Below are 19,430 nucleotides of genomic sequence, written 5' to 3' on the forward strand. Positions count from 1 at the left end.
TGGTTTTTTTTCAAAAAGGGAAAGACAAAATATATGGCTATCAATGTCCCAAATGCAACCACCACAGTAGATGGAGTAATACTAGAAGAATCAGGTCATGTTACCTATCTAAGGAATGAGATGTGCAATGATGGTGACACCATACTATATGTCAAGCAACAAATATCAAAAGCAGCAAACAACTTTTATAAACTTGAAAAAAGATTTAGAAAAATTAGTATGATTGGCACCGATACAAAAATATGAATTTTAAACATCAGCATCATGTCTGTACTCTTTTATGGAGCAGAGTCATGTAAACCTACAACAGAAATTCCTCTAGGCTCTGGGGTGGAGTTGGGGCCAAGGGGTTTGAAGTGCGGGAATATCAGTGTTGTTCAGCGGGAACAGAGTCCCCTTTGCCATCTTTTTACAAGCCTTTTTTTAAAAATTCTGTTACAATGCACTTTGCTTGGCCATCGTATAACATGTAAACATCCAAAATCTTACCAAAATGATCCACTAATGTCTGCATAACCATGGAGTAATATTCCTTCCTGTGGAGCGCATAAACTCTTGGATGTTTGAGAGAAGTTAGGAGAAGAATAGGCACATTGCTCTTGCACTGTTAGAAAAAGCCAATTGTTTATATTCCTTAATAATCTCTGGTACCTTGTCCACCTTTATCACATCCACATGCTCCTACAACAAACAGTTTTGTAAACCTCCACCATAGTAGCACCCACTGTGATTTTCCTAGCCCAAATTGGGCCAATAGCTATCAGGGTAGCAGTTTGGTTCCTCAGGCAATTGCCATTTCCTTTTCAGTGGGGACCAATACTCTCTAATGCTGTGGCCCCCCATCTTTTCCCATCCCATTTTGTCAAGGTACAAACTCCTGGCAAGTGCTGATACCAATGTAATCTTTAGGGTAGGTACTACCCTCTATCTAGTGCTGCTGCCCCAGCATTACCAGACCTGAACCCCTCAACTGGCCCCATCAAGTGCTGATATCCTCCACACTTCAACCCTACCAAATACTCTCCTTAATCTACTGTCCCTTCCACTCAGTGCTGGTGACCCTCATTAACTTTGCTATTGCTGGTAGAGGCCCATTAACCCCACCATTGCCAGTACCACTCCCAAAGCACAAGCTTCCCCATAACCAGCCCTCCCCATTGCCGGTAACCCCCTTCCAATGCTGAGGCATCCTCATTAACCCCTCCCCCCATAGTCAGCACCCCCCTCCCAATGATGGAGTCTCCTCATTACCTCCCCATTGTCAGTGCCCCTTCCCCAGTGCTGGGGTGAGGCCTCCATTAACCCCCCCCCCATTGCCACGCCCCCTCCCAATGCTGGGGTCTCCTCATTATCTCCCCATTGTCAGTGCCCCTTCCCCAGTGCTGGGGTGAGGCCTCCATTAACCCCCCCCATTGCCACGCCCCCTCCCAATGCTGGGGTCTCATTACTCTTCCCCAGGCATTGCCGTGGCCCCCTGTTCTGTTGACCCTTCTCCATTGTGGGTCCCGCAGCCACTCCCCCAACAGAAGGCGAAGGGGGTCACTGCAGTGACAGTCCCTAACCCAGCCCAACGGCCCCCAAGCCGATCCCGCGGCCCCCAACGGCGCTGAGGGGGAGGTGACGACTGGTGGCTTGGTCCCGCCCTCCTGCTGGGCGGGCATTGGGAGCCGCCGTCTGTCACTCAACACCTTGGCCGCGTGTGGAGTGGGCAGCGGGACTGTCACTCCGCGGCTGGGCCGCTCCCGCCGCCTCCTCCGGCCCCTTGTTGTCACGACGTCGCTCGGGCTCTTCGCGCTGTTGCCGCTGGTGTGGGGAGACGGGAGGGAAAAGCGGCTTCTCCTCCTCCTCCTCCTCCCCCCGCCCCGACCAGTCCCCGTTCTCCTGGGCCGGGGGCGGCGCCCTCGCCATGGCCACCAGCACCACGGGCTCCACGCTGCTGCAGCCCCTCAGCAACGCCGTGCGGCTGCCCATAGACCAGGTGAGGATGGGGAGGCGCCCACCCTGTTCGGCTTCCTGTGGGGAGAGGGGGCTGGCTGGGTTTGGCCCCCTCCACGCCATCCCATCCCCCACCCCTCCCCTCCTCATCCCAGCCGTGGCATCTCTCCCTGCATGAACCCCCCCTCTCCCCCCCGCAGCCCATGGCACGTCTCTGTGTGTGTCTGGGGACAGCCCCCAGCACCTTCCCCCGTGCGTGCCCAGGCACCGGGGTGCCTGTGTGCATAATCCAGCCCTTTGTGTGTGCAGGAACGCTTGTGCCTGCATCCACCCATCTCTGACACTAGTGTGTGTGCAAGATGTGATGAACATGAGTGTGCATCTGGTATGAGAATAGGCGACAACAATGCTATTTGTGCAGGTGCACATGGTGTACCTCAGTGTTTTGATGAATACAAAAGCATACATCAGATGGTATTTTTAATTGCAACGCTTGTTCTAAACTGTATTACACATCTGTAATAAAACTGTGTACATAATATAATTATATGTGTATTTACAAATTGGTATGGTGGTGGTTGACCCCTGTGCGTGTGGGTTAGTCGTTATACCAGGGGACTGGTAGAAGCCATACTTTCTTTTCCTGGTTTTGTAATTAACTCTGTATGGCCTCGGGGAAGACATTTAATCTCTTTTTTTGTTTTTGTTTTTTTGTTTGTTTTTTTCATCTGGAAAGGGGGGATAATATTGATTTGACCTCCCAAGGGTGTCATGAGTGTAGTTAATTTCTGCAATTCATGGAACACACTTACTCTGCATTTATGTATGATTTATTTTGTGCATATATATGTATCTGTTTATATAAACAGAATGTTTAATAATTAATATATACCTGTGGGCACTGCACTTCCCTAGTGCCTTTTATCTCAGGATGTGTAAATACCTGATGCCTTATGTCGCTCTCTACAGGTAAAGCAGAAAGTGTTATTCCTCGCTTACAGATAGGGAAACTGAGATGTACAAGTTGAGTGACTTACCGAAGGTCATATAATATGTTTGTGAAAGAAATGGAAATAAAACTTGGATCTTCTAACTCCAAGGATAAACACTTTTACAAATATATATGTAATGTTCATTAAAAATGTAGTGATACTGTGATGTATGGGCAGAGAGACAATTTAGAAGGAAGAATAACAAGAAAAACCATGTGTAAAGGCTGATTTGGGGCAGAGTGTCTAAGTTTCTAAGGTGATAGTATGCAAATAAAGGAAGCCAGGTAAGGAAAATAGAAGAACTCCTATTATATGTACATAGAGGGAGTTTTACATTTAAGGGGCATAACTAAACGAAACTTCACAAGTAAAAATCAGTGGGGACTAAATATTGAGGAAAGGAAAGCTGTAGCTCACGAAAGCTTATGCTCAAATAAATTTGTTAGTCTCTAAGGTGCCACAAGTACTCCTTTTCTTTTTTGTGAATACAGACTAACACAGCTGCTACTCTGAAATCTCTAGAAAAAAGAGTTTTAGTTTTAAATTTTTCTATTCCACTAATACAAGAGGCTAAAAATATCCTAATTCTGTGGCTTCTAAACATATATGGCTGTTATAGAAACTCCCCAAAACAGGCAATTCTAGTGAATTCTGACACCAGTAGCTAGATACTATGTAGAACTTCAGTTGATTCAGTATGCATCTCATACTGGTAGCAAGGGGAGTATATGGCCTAGTATCTGAACTCTCTTATTTCTAGATTTTAAACTCTTAAAGCAGGAACCACACCTTCTCTATTTCTGTAAAGCACCTAGAACTCACTTGGATGTTGTAAAACAAATAATAGGTAACTCCTCATTTATGGCATGATTCCAGGATGTTGGCATTCATTACAACTTTCATCACTTTGTGGCATATGGTCACTTGTTCAAACTCGTTTTTATAAATATTGCTGATAATCAATTAAAATGATTTATCCAAGAGGCTGGAAGGCCTCCATCTAGAGTCTTAATCAATATACGGATTATAACCTGTATTGTTCTAGTGTTCTGCAACAGATGCTTCTGTAAGATAGGTGCTTTATGAAAAATACCTTGCCCTTATCTAGGAAGCTACATGGAAGCTTCCAGGACAATTTTGATGAAAACTGTGTGTGTAGTTTAGAAGGTCTGTAACAAGAACATTAAAATACTTCCCCCTCGGCTCATTTTTATATTGCCCTGCCCTATGGACTATTAATGTTGATACGTAGATGTGTACAAAGGAAAATTGCTGTGTATTTTCATTAGCCATGATTTAAGCAATAGTAATGTTGATTAGAGTATGGATTTAAGGCTTTGTAAAATTATACAACTCTGTAAGAAGTTATATTTATTGGAGTACTACTTTAAAAAAAATCTTTAAAGCTGAGATTTTTGTATAACAAGTTTCATCACAAGACAGATGCATAAAGAAATGTTTAATTAGGGAGAGAACATTAATGTTGGATGTAATCAAATGGGATGAAGCAGTGGAGAGAAAAGACTAAAAGGAAACGGAAAGCGTTTGGATAAATTGGTGTATGTGCAAAGGTTATGTATGCCTTTCAACAATATTGTACAAACACTAGGGATTATAAAAAGCAAATCTGGTTGAACAAGGAAGTACAAAAGGAGTAACTATACTGTTACAGTTAAAGCTACACAAATCCCTTTTGTGGGAGTTGTACCAGTTTGGCTGTGTCTTCACTCTCAAGAAAGATGGGTTTTTACAGTGAGATAGGTAATATGTGTTTTCTGTAAAAATCATAGTGGAGACAAGGCTCTATAGTTTTTACAGTGATGTAGCTAGGTGAGATTAAGCCCAGATGGGGGATATAATGTTGACTTCGTCTAACTATACTTTAGTAAAAACCTCTTGTGTCTTGTCTCCACTAGAATCTTACAGAAGTATGGCTAACACCTGTTTAAAATAAATTTAAATAAAAATATTTTTTGTCTGTGAAGACAGCCTAAAACTTTGATTAAGGGTATGATTTTTTACAGAAATACTTATATGAAAATATGTATGTAGACCAGGCTTTAAAATGGATTTAGAGATACTACTTAGAAAAACACTCAGTACAGCCAAGGCTTGAAAAATTAACCAAGTACCTACTAGCCAGAGTTATATTTGAAAGACAGGAAAGGATGGATCTACCCGAGAGTTTCAAAGTCAACCACTTAGTGAGAGGACCAGTCCCCCCATTTTCCTCAGCTGTGGCGAAAGGGGGGAAAGCTGTTGTGGCAGATGTGGCAATTTCCTGCAAAATCCTAGGGAGACTTTATTGAATAAAGTTTATTTGGGGTCCATTTTATTAAATTTAATGATTTACATATAGGGCCCTACCAAATTCAGGGCCATGAAAAACATGTCACAGACCATGAAATCTGGTCTCCCCCTGTGAAATCGGGTCTTTTGTGTGCTTTTACCCTGTACGTTACAGATTTCATGGGGGGAGACCAGCATTTCTCAAACTGGGGGTCCTGACCCAAAAGAAGGCTGTGGGGGGTTGTTTGCAAGGTTATTGTAGCAGGGGTTGTGGTATTTCCACCCTTATTTCTGCACTGCCTTCAGAGCTGGGTGGCCAAGGAGCATCAGCTGCTGGCCAGGTGCCCTGCTCTGAAGGCAGTGCCCTGCAGCAGCAGCATAGAAGTAAGGGTGGCAAGACCATACCATGCCATCCTTACTTCTGCGCTGCTGCTGGTGGCGGTATTGCCTTCAGAACTGGACTCCCAAACTGCAGCTGCTGCTCTTCAGCCACCCAGGTATGAAGGCAGCGCCACCGCCAGCAGGAGCGTAGAAGTAAGGGTAGCAGTACTGCACTTCCCCCTACAGTAACCTTGCAACCCTACCCACAGCTTCTTTTTGGGTCAGGACCCCTACAATTACAACACTGTGACATTCCAAATTTAAATTTCTGAAGTCATGAAATTCATGATTTTTAAAATCCTATGGCCATGAAATTGACCATGAATTTGGTAGGGCCCTATTTATGTATTACTGTTGGCCAGGATTGTATGGACCCGCTCAAGGGTGGGAAATATGACAAATGTCAGACCTGGGGTTTCAAAAAACTACATTGAACAATGTGCCAGACAAGAATGGACTCGTGGAACAAAAAGTGTTGTTTTCCTGGGGAATATCTAGTGGGAGGTGATTGCAAATTTCCCACCGCTGGTTATGCCAAAACACAGCCTTATGAAGCTCTGCCCTGCGGAGTGGACTGTTGTTTGCTGTTCCTCTTACTTGAGGCCAACATCAAAGACCCAAGTCGTATAAAGGAAAGCCTGAATTATTCATGGGTGTTCTGGTTCTGAATCTTAGACAGTTACAAACTTGTAACCATGATGAAAACCCTATTGTGGCTTTTGAAGAACTGACACCTACCAGAACCCGAGGTTGGAGTTGGAGTCTCTAGTAAGCTTTTTAACGTGTGTGTAGGTTCTTCTGTTGTCTTTAATATTTTTTCTCTGTCGTACTTTCACCTTATGAATAAATGTACTTGCTTATAAAGACCTGTGTGGTAGTTTGTGACTGTTGGCAGTTACGGTTGTTCATAGTCTTTGGAGAGAAAGTAAAGAGCAACCTCTGACCTATTAAGGCATTCTGGCTTTCTAGGGAACTCGCAGTGTAGGTAGAGAATTGTGCACCCTGAAAAAACCCTGATCAAGAGGGAGAGAGACGTGGGTCTCTTCCCAAAATGGATGACTGAGGGGCTGGGAGCCTAGACTGGGTGCCCTTGTTGGACCATGTGAGTGAAATACAGGTGCATTACCCCTGAACTGTGGCAGCTGGGATTTTTATAAATTTGAAGTTCCAGCTTCTCTAGTTGTTGGAAGGGTCAGGAGCTTTCTGTTTCTTTTCCCCCAACCCCATACATAGCCCCCTGATATCAAGGAGGGGGGATTTCTACTGCGCTACCTCTCCCTAAGGCTCTGTTTTTAAGTCCTCCTGCTCTGATTTACTGAAGTTGCTACTTCAGAACACTAATGTGTTTCTTGATAATTGCACAGCTCCGTGAAGGGTTTTGGATATCAGAAGAGAATCTGAGCAGAGTTTTTCTAATTTCACTCTGGTGGTGCTTGGCAAAGTTCTGAGCAGTGGCAAAATCACCAGAGCTTTCTCTCAATAGATTTGGGAAGACCATTCAACATAAGTCATATATGAAATAAGGCATAAGGATCTGCATGTGAAAAGTTATAATTGCAAACTAGGGACTAGATATGTAACACTATTAAAAATAAAAACTTAAATTCTGAAGAAATTGATAATGGAAGTTCCCATACTCGTCTGGGAGAGCTTGTCATTGGCCACTGTTGAGTGAACTTTCAAGTCTTGAAAATTTACAGAATTAATTTGAATACATAAGAATACCAGGGCTTTATTTTAACTTTTGTTCAGAAGGTTTTTGCAGCCATCTCTGATAGTCCTGCAAATAGGTGTGGGAAGGGTGAGAATTAAAAAAGAAAATCTGGGAGAGAATTAATATTTGAGGGGATCCAACTTTCCAAGTATTTGAGGGGATCCAAATAACGCCTCACTTAACATCATCCCAGTTAATGCTGTTTCTTTGTTACGTCGCTGATCTATTAGAGAACATACTCCTTTAAAGTTGCACAATGTTTGCTTATAACATTTGGCCATAGGGGCTTGGAACCAGGGTGGGCCAGCAGCCACCCTATCAGACTCCCCTCCACTGCCCCCTCAAGCACCTCCTGCCCGCTGGCAGCCGGGCGGATCAGCAACTTCCTCTTCCCTCCCCATGCCTCCCGCCAGCAGCAATCAGCTGTATTGTGGCATTCAGGAAGTTCTGGGGAGGAGCAGCAAGAACGCAGTGCTCATCCTCTCCCTTCCCCCCCAAGAGCCTTCTGAATGTCGAGAAACAGCTGATTACTGTGGGTGGGAGGTGCACAGCCTCCCTTTCTGCATCTCCCGCCTGCAGCAGTCAGCTGTTTCGCGGCATTCAGGATGCTGGGGGAAGGGGGAGGAGCGAGGATGTGGTGTGCTCAGGGTAGGGGGTGGAACAGTGGTGGGAAGAGGTGGGGTGGGGCCTTGGGGGAAGGGGTGGAGTGGTAGAGGGCCTGGGGCAGAGCTGGGGTTGAGCACACCCTGGCACTTGGAAAAGAAGAGCAAGAGGAACAGCTGGATGATCAAACCCTCTTTCACCCTCTGACTCAACCAAGCTTCACAATCATCATTGCTGAGTACAGTATTACATTGTTTGTTTAAAATTGTGTAAAACTTATTCTGTATATGTATATAAGTCTTTTGTCTGGCGAAAATAATTTCCCTGCAACCTAACCCCTCCACCCCATTTACATTAATTCTTATGGGGAACTTGGATTCGCTTAACATCATTTTGCTTAAAGTCTCATTTTTCAAGAACATAACTACAATGTTAAGTGTGGAGTTACTGTATTTACCTTCTTTCTCCTACAAGTCTGTGTTCCCTTTTTCATTGCCCTTGCCTCCACTTTGCCATCCATACCCTTTCACCTTGTCTTTGCTCATGGAAGGGGCTCCTGTATTGATTCTAGGTCTCTGTAGGATGACACTTTGTCTATTCAAGGCATAGTGCCTGCTCCCTCTGCCTCCCGCAGTGGCAGATAAAGATGACTTGTGGCATTTTTGCCTTTGTTGCCATAGAAACAGGCAGTAGTGGGAGAGGAGATGAGATGAGCTATGTGGTAGTTGAGAAGGTCAATGGGGCAGTGGAGGCAGAAGGAGAAGCCACTGGGCCTCACAGGGATTTAGCTACCCAGAAGGACTCATGAGTCCAGCACAAACTGAGTGTGAGTGGACAAAAGTTCCTCTGAGGATCATGGAAACAGAGTAATGTAGGGCTTGAAGGGACCTCAAAAGGGCCACAAATCTAGCTCTCTGTACTGAGACAGGATAAAGTAAACCTGAACTATCCCTGACAAGTGGTTTTCCAGCCTGTTTGTAAAAACTTCCAATGGTGGGAATTCCACAGCCTTTCCTGGAGGGATATTTTGGAACTAACTATGCCTGCACTTATCTATTGAACTGGGTATGTGGGTCTTATGACCTCTTGTGAATTTCAGCTCTCTCAGGGAGAGGAGAGCTCTTCTGATTGGCTGCCTTCCTCGCAGCCCTGCCCCCTGGGGAAAAGCAGCCAATCAGTACTGCTGCAGAAAGCCTGAAGAACTTTCTTCCCTCCTTCCTCCTCTCAGGAGCCCACATTATTCTAATAGGAAAGGTGGGGAGGGAGGGAGAAGAAAGAGCCCAGCAGCTCTGCTCTGTCCTCCCCTTCTTATTCAAAAATTTGTAGATTCCAAGGCCAGAAGGGGCCACTGTGATCATCCAGTCTGACCTTCTGTATAACACAGGGTACAGGATTTCCCTGAATTAGTTCCTGTGTGAACTAGAACAAATATTTTAGAAAGACGTCCAGTCTTGATTTTAAAATTTCCAGTGATGCAGAATCTACCATAGCTTTTGGTAAATTGTTTCAATGGCTAATTATCTTGTTTCCAGTCTGAATTTGTCTAGCTTCAACTTCCAGCCACTGGATCTTGTTACACCTTTTGTCTGCTAGACTGAAGATCCCATTATCAAATATTGGTTCCCCAAGTAGGTACTTATCAGTTGATCAAATCACCCTTAAACCTATTCTTTGATAAACTGAATAGATTGAACTCCTTGTGTCTTTTACTATAATGCTTGTTCTTTAATCATTCTTGTGGCTCTTCTCTGAACCCTCTCCAATTTATCAGTATCCCTCTTAAATTGTGGACACCAGGGCTGGACACAGTATCCCAGCATTGGCTGCATCAGTGCCGAATACAGAGGGAATATAATCTCTCTGATCCTATTTGAGATTCCCCTATGTATACGTCCAAGGATTGCATTAGACCTCTTGGCTCTAGCATGGGGAGGGGAAGTCTCGGAGTTCATGTGCAGCTGATGATGCACCACAACCTCCAAATCTGGTTGAGTCACTACTTCCCAGGATAGAGTCCCCCATCCTGTAAGTGTGGCCTGTGTTCTTTATTCTTATATATATATTTGGCCATATTAAAATGCATATTGTTTGCTTGAGTCCAGCTTATCAAGCCTTCCAGATCACTGTGTATCCGTGACCTGGCTTCATTATTTACTACTCCTTCAATCTTTGTGTCCTCTGAAAACTTTATCAGTGATGATTTTATATTTTCTTCCAGGTCACCGACAAAAATGTTAAATAGCGTGGGATCAAGAATTGATCCCTGCAGGATGCCTGTGACCAAAGGGATGGCTTCTCTTCCCCTCCTCTCTCCCTCCCTGCAACACCATGACTAGGAAAGAGCAGGGAGAGAGGAGTGAAGAGCTTCAGAAGGAGTGGAAGTGAGGTGGGGGTAGCAGAACTGATGAGGGTAGAATTGATGGAGAGTTAGGGGCAGAATTAATTGCTGGGCAGGAGGAAGGAGTAAGGGTGAGAGGTTTGCAGCAGGAGCCAAAGTCACCTTAATAAACTTGCAAGCGTTGGCAACTCAAATTGTCACTGTCATATGCATTGGAGGGAGGTGAGGGGTTCAAAAATCAAGAAAACCAAAAACAGGATATAATTTTTATTTGGCCCAAAAATCATGATTTTTTTTTTTTTTTTTTTTTAAATCTCATGATCCTTGGAGGTCTGACTTGAGCTTTTTGAAACTTAAGGTTGACAATACTGAGTTACAATGCTACGGCTATACCAGTGTAATTATACAGCTATAGTTCTGCCAGTCGGTTTTCCCAAGTAGACAAGTCCTTTAAGTGCTTTATTCTGGTTTTGTTTAGGCAACATAAACTAAACCAGAAAAAGGTACCCTTATTCTGGAAAAAGCGTGTCCCACAGGGAGCAATAGCAGAATACTCTAGTGATAAGATGCCAGGAAATTTTCCTGTGTAGACATGTCTCTGGTCTCTCTGACCCACCTGTTTGCTGAGTCTTGATCTTAAGGCTTCCTGTCTCTCTGTGTTAAAAGAAGCAGTAGGGATTAAAAGTGGCACCTGTAAAAGGGGGGCTGAAGATCTGAGTACAGCTTGTAGGTTTGCCAGAATCTATGGTAATGTGCAGGAAAGGTGATGTGTATGGCCCCTTGCCAGTTGTGGCATCAAGTTGTATAAAGGGTCTAGCCTTAAACTACAGGGACAAATATGTGTCTTTAAAGGTATGGATGTAGATTAAGAATCATATTAAAAATACTGTTACTAAAACCTTAGATTATGAAAATTGAATTCAATTGTGTGTGAAGGTGGTGTGGGGAGAAACAATCCTAAATAATTTTCTGTTGCTTCTATGGTTTGTTTTGTTTTTTTTCATTTCACTAGGAGGTGGAAATAAACTATTTATTGCAGGAATACTGTGTGTGACTGATTAACAAACAGATCTCATCCCCAGGGAACAAATACTTGAGCAAGGTGATTTTAAAAGGATAAATAGAAGGATGCCGTTTTACAATAGAATAGATGGGGTCTGTGTTGGGGGCAGAGCAATGGAGCAGGCTCTTATGGACAAGCCTGAGTAAGCTGTCTGAGTGTGGGCATGTCAAGCATAGTCTTAAGTGAATTTCTGAAGCTAGTCTATTTAGCACACTTCATTCTATGGCTTCTTAGCATTAACACAGTTGTTCAGTACTTGGATTGCAAACACTTATATGGAACGTTGAAATGATAAAAACAACAAATGCTCTTTTTCTGAAAAGAAAAAGAGATAAGAAAGTGAGATAATAATGAACATCCAGCATTTTTTCCATTGTTACTTCCTGGATGTCCAAGGCTAGCAAAGAGTCCAACAGAAAGCAGGAGACAACTGAGGGAGATGGATAGTGGGTGGGCTGGGAAAAACAAGAGGTGACGAGAGATGAGGGGATGGCAGCAATGGGGAAGAGCAATAGTCAGTCAAGGGAGGGGAATAATTAAAATGCCTCTCTATAATGGAGTAGGGAAAAGGAGAAGTCAGGTTCTATATTTTAGGATCAGGATTGTGTCGAACACCTTTTTGCTGCTACACGTATCTTGTATGAGTTTGACTTTCAGGTTCTCATGCATTAGTAGTGTGTGGCAATATTCACATTGTAAACATTGAAGGAGGAATGTTAATTTCTCGTAGGATTTAAAAAGGAAAAAAGAGAATATTTCTGTAAATACTAAATTTTGTATAAACTTATTTTACAAAACCTAAATTTTGGGGCAAATTTGGTCTGTCAATTTTCTTTCATTCAAAATTTCTTCCTTTTTTTGGATTTGTTAGAATTTTGTGTACTTTAAAATAATAGGTTCTGATCCTGAAAATGGATACTTGAGTGACTTTTCATCAGTGGCATTACTATGTTGAAGTGTTTGCAGGATCAGGGTCCAAGCAGGTACTACTCTGGTAGACTTATTCAGGTCTGCTAGACTTGTTCATGTAGATAGAAGCTGTTGGGGCAGCTTGCTTGAAAAGTTCACTTGTAGGATACGGCCCAATGTAAACACATAACAGCATTTTTTTTTTAAATGCAATGTTAACCAGGTAGCATAAATCTATATTTATGGAGTTCATATATAATACAAGGTATCTGGACAAACTGCTACATCAAAGCCTCGTCTAAGAAGGAAAAGAGACTATGAAATAAACATCTTTTGATATTTTTTCATGATACATTTTATCTCTGTTTCATACTTACTGTTTAGTGTAGTCACTGATGAAATTGTGGGCTGAGGAAATAGAATAAGAAATAATCTATGAACTACAGGGAATAAGAAATGTAACTGTCAACTGGTTTTGTGCCACTTCATAATCTGGACATATACAGTCAATTATGTTGAGGAGTATTGAAAATATAACTTTATTTCTCTAGCTTTCAGTAATTAACTTCTAGTTGTGTATGTTTCTGCCCACTAGTCAAATAACTGCCCACAAATGTCACTGTTTGATTTACACTGGTAGTTGTAGGTTTTGCATGTGGAAATAGATTTGTCTGACATAGAGGCTTGTTGAACATTTTGCCCTTAATGTAAGATGATGTAGCTTTTTATAATCTAATTTATGGGGTGTAATCAAATCATGGTTTACACTTTACACTACAGTGGAGGTTGATGCAGGTTTGTGCTCTCAATTGGCTACAGTATGTAGAGCCATAAGGTCAGAATCACCCACAGGACTATCATTAGAGTGAGGCTATGTCTACACTACAGACCTTAAAGTGGCACTGCTGCAGCTGCACCACTGTAAGGTTTCCCTTGTAGCTGCTCTATACCAATGAGAATTTTCTCCTGCCAGCATAATTAAACCTCCCCCCCCACCCCCGCAATGAGCAGCAGTAGTTTTGTCGGCGGGAGAGCATCTCCCACCTGACATGGCACTGTCGACACAACTCCTGACCAACAAAAGTTTTACCGACAAAAGTGCTATTGTAGGCATAGCTTGAGAGATTCTAGGAACACCTCAGGAAAGAAGTATCCATTTATTAATAATTTTTATTAAGCAGATAATGAATGCGACTGTCAGCGAATCCTAACAGAAGAAAGTGAGATAATAATGAACATCCAGCATTAATTCTTGCATTACACATTTCAATTTTGGGAACCCCAGAGCCCGAGTGATCATCAGGTGATGGTCAGTTGAGTGTCTCCTTATGTGTCTTCCCCCCCTGCTTTTACATGTGCCCTGTTTTTACATAGGCTAAGTCATCAATTCCTTTATGTTCATTAACATTTACATCAATTAATCACCATAGCAAATTGCAGTTAGCATATTGCTAACACCCTATTTTTACAAAAATCCCCCAAATGATACAGCTGGCTTTATTATGATTTGGACTGGTACATTGCAGTACATTTTTCCTAAACATCAGCACTCAACACATCTATTTACTGTAACAGCATATTTTATGGTACAAGGTTTTTCATTGGTCATTGAATCATGTCGACCTATTCTCAGGCCTGAGCCCTTATTTGGCTAAGCTAAATATCACATAGGAAGAACAGAGTTGGTAGGTGGCTCAGTTGGATGCAAGAATTAAAAGACGTTACCTGGCTGAACAGTAGTCCAGTATAAACTGCTGATACTTGTTTTGGTTCTTGACAAATTGAAACTTTAAATCACTTTGGGAAGCCTGCACTTGCTAATATCTGTACCCTATTAGACTTTACAATCTTTCTTGTGGCTAATGCAAATAGCCTTCCAAATGCTGCATGTGCATCTAAGGTTATAGAAAATGGTGCTGTTCAAAGGTTAATTTTCTTTTCTTTTCTTTTTTTGATGAGATCACACATTCAAATGAGCACAGCTGGTATGAGCTTCCCCTTCCCCCCACTTGGTAGTGTATTAACGATCTCTGTAAGTGAGTAAAGCAGGTCTGTCATCCTGCTGTGTACAAGAATCTTCTTGGTGGAAAGGCCTCTTTTGGACAGCAAGGTTCCCTATGCTGCCTCATCAGTTTGCCTAAACTCTAGCAGTCAGTAGCAGGAAGAGAAAACAGTCAGCTACTATGGATTGGGGCCTTCAGTTGTTCATTGCAAATAAGGATTGGGAAAGATGGACCAATTGTACTCAAGGTTATGAACGGTAGCAGTTAGTAGGAGACTTGAGCTAGGAATAAAAATATAGTTTTCTTGGACTAAGTTTTAAAAAAGGGACAGTTTTTTTTTTTTTTATTGGAGGCGAAAAAAAAGTAGGCCCCATCCCCACTCCCAGCAGCCAGAGTCTGGGGGAAGTTTTGACATACTTCTATCAGCATGTGCTAGAGTTGGGCCTGCTACATTTTGAAATTAGAATGCTCTTGGGCCTGTCTGGCAGTGATTTTACAAGGTACATGAGGCTTGGATAATCCCAGAAAAGATACATTTTTGGCTGTTCTGCCATTCTCCTCTTGCCTCCCCTGAAACCGTGGATTGCATGCCATTTGGAGCTTTTCAGACTCTGTGTATTCAAATGGGTCTCTTAAAGCATATACCTAAAGGGGAGCTATGTTGACAGGAAGCAGAGGTTGCTTCTTTCCTTTGTAATTCTTGCCTCTACTTCCCCTGTCATAAATATAAAGGGAAGGGTAAACACCTTTAAAATCCCTCCTGGCTAAAGGAAAAACCCTTTCACCTGTAAAGGGTTAAGAAACTAGGATAACCTTGCTGGCACGTGACCAAAATGACTAATGAGGAGACCAGATACTTTCAGAAGCTGCGGGGAGGAAGAAACAAAGCCTCTGTGTCTGTCTGTGTGATGCTTTTGCCGGGGACAGAACAGGAATGGAGTCTTAGAACTTAGTAAGTAATCTAGCTAGATATGCGTTAGATTCTGATTTCTTTAAATGGCTGAGAAAATAAGCTATGCTGGATAGAATGTATATTCCTGTTTTTGTGTCTTTTTGTAACTTAAGGTTTTGCCTAGAGGGATTCTCTATGTTTTGAATCTGATTACCCTGTAAGGTATTTACCATCCTGATTTTCCAGAGGTGATTCTTTTACTTCTATTAAAATTCTTCTTTTAAGAATCAGAATGCTTTTTCATTGTTCTTAAGATCCAAGGGTTTGGGTCTGTGTTCACCTATGCAAATTGGTGAGGATTTTTATCAAACCTTCCCTTGGAAAGGGGGTATAAAGTTTGGGAGGATTTTGGGAGGAAAGATGTTTCCAAATGGGCTCTTTCCCAATTATATACCTGTTAGACATTTGGTGGTGGCAGCGATAAAGTCCAAGGGCAAAAGGTAAAAAAGTTTTAACCTAAGCTGGTAAAAGTAAGCGTAGGAAGTTTTCATGCAGGTCCCCACATTTGTACCCTAGAGTTCAGAGTGGGGAAGGAACCTTGACACCCCCCTCCCAAAAGTAGTACACAACATCCACATGATGCATGACATCTATATGCAGCTCCCATTCCCTTCTTAGGCTGGTTAGTGTACTGTATGTGCTGACCACGTGTTGGCCAGCAACTTTTTTGAGTCTCCCTATTGCTCTTCTCCGCCTTACGCTTCTGCTGTGCCCACTGCTCCTTTCTTTTCTCCTAACTCCCTCAGGAACTCCTGATTAACTAAACCAAAGCCTGATAAGGAAAGAAGGGGTTATGCTTGATGCATAAGTGTAAGAGTTTAAATAAGCTCTTAATTTTCTTTATACTAAATTGGTAAGTTTAGTTGTCTTAATACTGTGTTAATAAGGTTTTCAAAGGGAATTTCCTTGGGTTTAAATAAAAGTAACAACTGCCCAACATCCTCCTCCCTCCCTCTCTAACAAATTGCCTGTGTCTCTGTGCTAAACCTCCCAATATGAACAATAGAGATGAGGAAATAATGTAGCTGGAGCTGCAGGGAAGTGTTCTGTCAGAGAGGAAAATAATTGCTGCAATCAGTTTTTAAGATAGGATCTGTGGAAGGCATGTTTTGGAAGTTTCCCATCCATGACAGATGCTTTCGTTAATGTGCTTTCAGGATCTGACAGCAACAGGATTGTTCACTTTGGGATTTGTGTGTGGTAGGCTACTTTGTTCATGGATCTCCCCCTGCTGGTATAGAGAGGGAGGGAGTGCTACCTTCATGGCACAGTCCATCATAGACTTAGCTCATAGACTTTAAGGTCAGAGGGACCATCATGATCATCTAGTCTGACCTCCTGCAAATTGCAGGCCACAGAACCTCACCCACCCATATATTCTTCATTGCAGAAGTCCGTTTGCTGAGGCCCTTGGAGGGTTTGGAGCAGAGGAACAGTCATGTTTTGTGGCACTGCTAACTGCAATCTCTCTAGATTTCTGTGTTGAAATCGAATTGGGATTGAATGCTGGTCAGAGCTTAATTTCCCCTGTGCCCCCTCCCAAGGCTTCTATCCCTTCTCCTCGAAGGAATAATTTGAAGAGACTTCTAGGAGATGCTTCTTACTAAGTTGTCCTGCCGTGTCCTGTGCAGGATGGGGCCATCTGGCATAATGTACTGTGTATTTTCTCCTTGCCTTTGTGGAGAAAATTTCTAGTGGACTCCATTGATGGATTAGCACGGGCATATCAAGCAGTGAATTTCAGAGGCAGAAGAACTGACGTCTTTTGGTGCTGTGCAGGGCTTCCTTCATACTCCCCAGGACAGTAAAATCAAATGTCTTTCTATCCTTTTATTTTCTACACCCATGATCTGCCATCAGTAAAACTGTTCTTTTTAAAACTTAGTCCAAGAAGAGCATTTTTTTTATTCCTGGCTCAAATCTCCTTTCGGGGGGGGGGGGGGAAAGCTGGAATATATTTTATTAACTCTCTCTATCTGCCTCTCCATTCAAGTAATGATAGAAATTCTAACAAACATTTTCTTCCAAGTGTTCATCATCAAGCATAGAAGTAAAGTGCATGTTGATGTTTTTGGTTTTTTTTTTTTTTAAATCATTCCCATCTCAGTTGCTCCCCTTTACGTCTCTTGTATTTACCCCAACATCTCTATTCTGGAAGACTATAGTTCTATTTTGAGAACTAGTGAAGATTTAAATTTCTAATGTTAATTTTGTTTTAATGAACCTTTATGTATAAAATGGCAAAAAAGTCACAAGTTCATCTTTCCCCCGCTCCTTCAAGTCACCTTTGTAAAAAACAGGTTAATATGGATACAGTGAGTCTGTATTTCATGCCTAAATCTTTTTAAAGTTATGGTATAGTTAGGCTTGGCAGAATTTAATTTTTACAATTTTTTATGAATATCAGTGTTTAAGCACTTTTAATTTTTTTTATTTACATTTTCAAAGTTGCAGGAAATTATGGGTGGAAGGGGGAATCAGACAATAATTGTTTAACGAGAGTAGTCATTGAGATTCAAAAAACCTTATGTATTAAAACACACATTGTCATTATCATGTCAAAATATACAAAGTAAATATCCTTAAATCAAATTCTAATAAAAGTTCTCAAGCAGTGTTTTCCTTACTTCCTGTCTGTAAACTTCTGTTAATATAGAGGGAAATATTTTTTGTTAGTTTGTGTGTGTGCAGTGATATTAGACGTTTACTAACATTTTATTCATTAAAAACTAATCCTTCCAAGCCTAAAATGACTGGGAGCTGATTTATGCCGTGTTATATTAGATAGTCCCAGTATATTACATTGACAAAGTAGAACCAACTTCTGTTGGTGAGAGAAACAAACTTTTGAGCTACACAGAGCTCTTTTTCATGTCTGGGAAATGTACTCAGAATGATCTTCATTTAGCTGTGACAAACAGATAGTTTAGCACATATAATAGGGGATCATTTGAGATGATGTGGCCCCTTAATACCCCTGTAGTCATAGGACAAAAAACAGGGTTAGTGAGTTACAAATTGTTGTAATAAGCCATAAATTCAGATTCTTTATTAAGACTCTCATGATTTTTAGTGTCTAGCAGAATTGTGAATTTAAGCTCCCAAGTTTGTCTTTTGAAAGTGCTGTGCAGGTTTTCTTTGAGGATGAGGATTAATAGGTCAGATAGAGAGTGATCACTTCGTAAACAGTGTTCACCCACAGGTGATACAGTGTTTTTAATCTTTTCCTGTGTGAGTTCATTCGAGAGCGTAGTGATTTTTAGGTTTCACCCACAAAGTTGTTGCTGGGGCATTTAATGCACTAGATGAGGTGCGCTACATACTGTGAGAGACAGGTAGGACACGGGGATCTTGAAAAGTATGCCATGTGGGATACTGATCATTGTAGTAGTGGAGATATGTCTGCAGGTTTTGCATCTTTTGTTCTGGCAGGATCTGGTGCTGCTTTGAGTTGGTATGTCCTGGTCTGTGGAGAGCTTGCTTCTGATGATGAGATTGGAGGGTTGTTTTGAAGGCCAGAAGTGGGGGTTCAGGAAAGATTTCTTTCAAGATAGGGTCCCCATCGAATATAGGTTGTAGTTGTTTGATACCCCGTATGGGTTCCAGTGTGGGGTAGTAGGTGACAACTAGGGCTGTGTGGTCGGAAGGGGTTTTATTTCTGTATATCTCATATTTTTTTGGGGTATTTGGGTGCTGACTTAGCAATTATTACTACTTATTATCATTAGTTTTACCTCCCTCCTCATTGCCATGCCTGCCCAAACCCCTCCCCCCCCCCAAAAAAAAACCCACACTGGTAGAAAAGTGTTTGGCAAAGTGTTTAAGTGACATTAATCAGTTGCTTAAAGAATCCTAATATATAGGCTGCTAAGCAAGGATAAAATGGAAAAAAAGCAGTGAATGTTAATTAAAAATTACTAAGTATAGTTTTTTTTTTTCCAGACAATTTCATACTACTTTGAAAAAAATTTTGCTGTCCTTTCAGTTGCTTTGGGTATGTCTGCATTGCAGCTAGGAAGCTGCTTTCGAGAGCCAGTAGACAGATGTGCTAGCTGTACTTGAACTAGCATGCTAAAAATAGCAGTATGGCTGTGGTGGCATTGCCAATGGCTTAAACTAGCCACCCAAGTACAAACCTGCCTGACCCCCTGGTACACGTACTTGGGTGTCTAACCTGAGCCACTGTGGCCACAGACATTTGCTATTTTTAGTGTGCATCTATTACTGCGCCAAAAAATAAAAAATTCTGTG

General features: G+C 42.0%; 1 protein-coding gene across 4 annotated transcripts in view; it reads left to right on the plus strand.

Annotated features, from left to right (window-relative positions):
* The first annotated feature begins 1,684 nt into the window (after positions 1 to 1,684).
* Positions 1,685 to 19,430, plus strand: part of MBOAT2 (membrane bound O-acyltransferase domain containing 2) — a 194,984-nt gene continuing 177,238 nt past the window's right edge. For 2 of the 4 annotated variants that reach the window (XM_043510276.1, XM_038396467.2), the window contains exon 1: positions 1,714 to 1,978. Coding sequence is in view for 2 of the 4 variants with exons in the window: in XM_038396463.2 (XP_038252391.1) it covers positions 1,907 to 1,978 (72 nt within the window). In the remaining 2 variants the exon portion in view is untranslated. Of the gene's footprint in view, positions 1,979 to 19,430 lie in introns of all 4 variants that reach the window. The other 2 variants (XM_038396463.2, XM_043510274.1) reach the window with 2 other exon arrangements.

This window comes from Dermochelys coriacea, chromosome 3 (assembly GCF_009764565.3).
Source record: "Dermochelys coriacea isolate rDerCor1 chromosome 3, rDerCor1.pri.v4, whole genome shotgun sequence".
NCBI lineage: Eukaryota > Metazoa > Chordata > Testudines > Dermochelyidae > Dermochelys > Dermochelys coriacea.